At 43.4% G+C, this 5,295-nt stretch overlaps 1 protein-coding gene across 1 annotated transcript; it reads left to right on the forward strand.

The window, feature by feature from the left end:
• Window positions 1-871: 871 nt before the first annotated feature.
• On the forward strand, window positions 872-4,185 carry LOC123115869 (uncharacterized). Its single transcript, XM_044536941.1, has 4 exons — window positions 872-1,155; window positions 2,434-2,624; window positions 2,738-3,062; window positions 3,256-4,185. The coding sequence occupies exons 1-4, from the start codon at window positions 1,109-1,111 to the stop codon at window positions 3,263-3,265; spliced, it is 573 nt and encodes a 190-aa protein (XP_044392876.1). The 5' UTR covers window positions 872-1,108; the 3' UTR covers window positions 3,266-4,185.
• The last annotated feature ends 1,110 nt before the right edge of the window (window positions 4,186-5,295 follow it).

Here is a 5,295-nt window from a genome sequence, read left to right on the forward strand (position 1 = left end):
GCCCTGTTTTTGATTTGGGTCGGCAGTGTGCCCAAGCGCCGAGCCATATTTGCCAGCATGACCGGCTTGGCGTCGTTTTTCAACAAATATACACACATTTTGCATAGCTTCACAAGCAAACAAATATAGCATAGTTCCACAACCCAAATAAAATATAAAATATATCATAGTTTCAGACGAAGGAGCTGGCCAAGGCCGCGGTGGCGACTTCATGTCGGGGTGGGGGTGGGAAACTGCGGTGGCCCGGCGGCGATGTGGGAGGCAGCGGCATGTGGGGGAGGTGTGTGGGCGCGGACTGCTAGCAGGGGCACCAGAACTGGGTGGCGATGGGGTGGGGCAGGCGAGGGCTTGCTGTCAATAGGGGTGGAAGAGAGTGGCCACTGACTGGCGGGCCAGGGGGAGCAGTAGGCGTGCGTCACGCGCGCCCGCTTCGTGTCCGCACCGACGCAAATGAGGCCCAAATTTGGGTCAGGGATGGGTCAGTGGACGGACGAAAAGCGTACGCGCGTCCGTTTGGGTCGGCGCGTTGGGATGACTTTTTTGTCCGCAGCAACGACCCAAACGAACACACGCGGATAAAATCGTGTTAGAGTTGCTTTTACCTGCGACATATACATGATCGTTTTGGATGGCCGCTCCCGGCATCAGTGTATGTGGACTCCCGGCATCAGTGTATGTGGACTGGTTCCTACCGCGGACAGATGACGAACCAAATTTACGAAAGATGCTGTAACATACAAACCAACAAGTGTCATGACATGTGCAAACAACTGTCCTCTTGGACCCCACCACTTAATAACACATTTCCTATATTGTCCATTTACTAAAGAATTGCTTTCCCTAGCCTTATCCACGGCGGACGCTCCAAGGTGCCATTATTCCACTGAACTGAGCTCCATGAGAGATGATTCCACAAGGTGAGGTCCGCCGTGAGGGGGCGTGGTCATGGCCAGCGACATGAGGGAGCAGCCGCGGCCAGCGCTGCCTGACTCCGATGCGCCCAAGCCCCGGCCAAGGCCGTTCCCCTCCTGCACCGACCAGATCCCTGGGAGAAGGTGGGGAACTGCAGGGCATACGGCCGGCTGGGTGAAGCGCCGCTTCGCCCGTGATGCCGCAGGAGGGTCATGCAGCACGGCGGTCGCCGTTTCTGATAAGGTAAAAACTAACTTAGAACTTTTTGTGAGCCCATTGCTACTATGCTAATAGCCAAGTTTGAAGGGCAGTGTGGATACTTCGCTGAGTGATTCAACATTGGAGTACTAATTAGTAGGGCTAATTAGCTGCTGGGATTGCTCCAATCATCAAGCTGGTTATATTGTACAAAATACTTTTGAGTGATCGCTTGGATGCTGAAGAGTATTTTTCCAATTAAATCACGAATGATTTGAGTTCATATATTCCTGGATTTCCTCTAGTCGCAGGGTCACGCATATGCTATGCATCTGACATATGCACTTCCTTAGAATTGTTGATACGTATGTATCATGGTTAGCACCCATCGTTGGCCTACTTGGAGAACAAATTAGCATTTTAACATAAGGGCATCACACAATTAGTTACAAAATCCAAATACAAAAACTATGCTAGGTCTGCATTTTTTTTCATGCATCACCTGAGCTCACTGCACTTTCTGTGCAGTAGCAACCTGAAGCCAAAAGAACACAAAACTGTACAAACGAAAATAAAAATATGTCCACATGCCAAATAACTTTGAAAGCCTGAGTCCTACCACAACAGTTCAAACAGTCAATAGTAAGAAACGAAGTACAAAAATGGATTAGTAGACATTTCCTCCGTATGGCGAATTGCCTGAAAAGAGAGCAGTAGGTATAATGATGGGTGTTACTTTCTTGTGCAACCACCAAAACTTCACCAAGAAAGTAAAATATATTAGGATCATCGTACCTTTATTTTCACTATAATCCTTGCCCTTCCTTCTAGACTATATGATGATGGTGCAAGCTAGCTAGCATCTTCAGATTAGTCCATCCAAAAAGAACACCAGAAGTAACTATTGGATTGATTGTATTATCCCTGAAACGTCATTATCACAAATTCAGTTAGAGCATAATAATAAATAGAAGTGCAGGGCTTGCTTATCACACTTGACTCATAGGCCTTATCTAATCCCTTTCCAAAGCAAACCATCTATCTATTTGAAATAGGCAAGAGGTAGGAAAAAATGCTATATACCAAAGAGTCATAGTGAGAAAAGCATTTGGTAGGATTATCATTGTCTTCTCATTTAATTCCCCAGCTACCGGCCTAACACTGAAGGTTGCACTGCAACTACTTGGTTCCAAGTTCAATATGGAAATTTGCAGAAAGTTTAGGCTGAACAGTTTTTATAAAAAATAAAACCCAGTGCAACATAGGATAAGAAATGCCTAGTGCAATCATAATCATGTGGTTACTATTGTTGATTGTTTGCAGGAAGCTCAAAGGAAGCAAGACTTCAACAAAAATCTCTGAATGCATTCCAAGCTTCTGTAAGGCATACGTCATTTCAAAGGGCAAACTATCATTCATGCACTCTACACCTGATGCCTGCAAAACAGCCAAGACCATATCTTCTTCAACTGTTTCTTCTCCTAGCTCCGGAAGCCTTTCCACTGCGCCCTCAGGTAATACTCAAGTCTGCATTTGATTTTGGTTTCTGAAAATTGTTGATTACACCTATCAACTGAATACAAACAAAAAAAGTGTATTAGTGTGTTACTAACTATTCTGTCTACAGCAGAGTGGGCTGACAGAAATGGAATGTCAGCTGTATTATTCCGCCAGTCATCTCTGCCATCGCATCGTGATCACACACTCATAAATATAAACAGGTCAATCCTGAAGCTAGCCCTTCAGGCAGTGCTGGCGCGCGAGATCTCTTACCATGCTGATACAACCCTGAAGACAAATTCACAATCAATCACATCAGTAGTGCAGCTCAGTAGCAGCAGCAGTGGGGATTCAGTTTATAGCAGCTTCCAGGGGATAGCTTCCGAGATATCTCTGATCTACAGGCAGCAGTTTCAAAAACTGCAACAAACCTTGGGCATTCTCATGACCAGGTAGCCGTTTCACCTTGGGCAAAAACATTTCATTCTATTGGGTACAAATTTTTTTCTTTTAAGATGATGGAAGGGTTCATCTCTAGGCCTCAGCATCATACAATGCACACTACCAAAGCAAAATATCACTACATGAAAGCATACATGTTTACCCAAATGAATGTGCAATTTATGATATTTTTTGGCTCAACAGGATGATCTGAAGCTTCAAATTGAGAGTATGAAGGTCAAACTGCGACATGTATTCTACAGTTGTGGCTATGGACAACTTTTGGCCAGTCCGGTGTATTCTATGGTTGAGGCAATGGAGCACTTTTGACCAGTCTGGTGTATTCTAAAGTTGTGGCACTGGAGTAGTCATTATCCACAATACCAGGTATGTTGTTGTTACCATGTATCAATGTGAACATGAATCGTGAGCACTGGATAATAGTAGTAATGATATACTCCCTCCGTCCCAAAATTCTTGTCTTAAATTTGTCTAAATATGGATGTATCAAGTCACGTTTTAGTATTAGATACATCCGTATCTAGACAAATCTAAGACAAGAATTTTGGGATGGAGGGAGTATATACAATGTATATTTTGTTCCAGTCTATGCTATGACATTGTGAGCCACATCTATTTTGTGCACATTTTGCTTTGTATTTGAAAAATCCCCCCTCCCTCTTTGCTGCTTGTCATGCTCAGACACCGGCAGATAGGACAAATAAACCATACACAATACATGTACATATGAACTGAAATACACTAGGCATCCTAAAGCTAACATGGAAAAATAATGAAACGACCTGAAAGAACGAATGCAGCAAATGCTAAAGCATATAATAATGAAGGTCTATGAAAACCTAGCTGTTTTTTGGGGACAAGAATCAGTTATTTCTAGTTCCCTAATTCTGGAGCTCTGTGTGAACAAGGCCAGAGGACTAAAATATCAAAAGCTAGCTAAGGACTCATCAACAGATTTTTCTTGTGCTGGCTATATGTCTCAAACGAACAATAGGCAAAGGGTGTACTTATGAACATACGTAAGCAGACACCATATCAATAGCTAACAGCATCACACAACAACCCGATCACACATCAAGATGGATTGATGGAAATGGAAAGATAAAGTATGCTATTGCAGTAGAACCAAGTGTAATAATGATTATAAGCACAGGTATGTATATTTGAGAAAATAGAAGATTAAGAAAGGGGAACATGCATCAAAAAAAGCTTTCGAAAAGCAGTAGTAATTTCACCTCTGCAACAGAGAAAGTACAAGTAGTTGGCTTTTCCTACTGATGCCTAATTGCCTAAATAAAAAATGAGTAGTAGGTATAATGATGGTGTTATTTTCTTGCGCAAGCACCAAAACTTCGCTGAAAAGGTAAAATATATTCGGAGCATTGTACCTTTATTTTCCCTATGATCCTTGCCCTTGCTTCTCGACTATATGGGCCTTATCTAATTCCTCTCCAAAGCAAACCATCTTTATATGCGAAATAGGCAATAGGTGTGAGCAAAAATGCTATATACCAAAGAGTACATGGCAATCTAAACTGAAGTGCTGCTCACAAGAAACCGAATATGATAACATGTTGTTGCCCGCTCTAATAATATATAAGGTGTTGGAAAGGAGGGGGTCTATTTTATTTATACAGTTTAGTTTAGTGATTTGGTAAAAAATAAGGGCATATCCAAGCCAGACATATCCAAGCCTCAAATCCATCGAGTCACTTTGGTTAGATCATAATGAGCAGAAATGAAAAATAGTGGCAAATTCAGCAAAAAGAAAAACAAGTTTTGCATCTACACAAAAGTGAAGCAAGTTAATGAGCTAAATTAGTGGACCTAGCACATATCAGCAAAAGAAAAGGTGGGAGGAGTGATACGCCTTCTACCTGTCAACGCATGGCTGCAGAGGGTCGCTTGCCTACGCCCCTCGCCCACGTTGCCATGGCCCTGTCCAGATCACAGATCGATCGGAGAAACCCAGGTGGCCGCCATCTCCCCAAGCCTGTCCTGCCTGGACGCGCCTGTCGGGTCCTTCCCCTCCATCGGGGTTGCTGCCAGTCTGGTCGAAGCCCCACAGGCCCCTGCCAAGAGAGCCAATAGGGTTGTAAATGATGCCAGTGAAGCCTTAGTGCTACCAAGGGCTGCAAGCTAATCGACCAAAAGCTTAAACAAGAAAGGTACTTGAAGATTTATACCCTGATGTTCATTATAAACAGAAAAGGTCAGGTGACA

Source organism: Triticum aestivum, chromosome 5B (genome assembly GCF_018294505.1).
Source record: "Triticum aestivum cultivar Chinese Spring chromosome 5B, IWGSC CS RefSeq v2.1, whole genome shotgun sequence".
NCBI lineage: Eukaryota > Viridiplantae > Streptophyta > Magnoliopsida > Poales > Poaceae > Triticum > Triticum aestivum.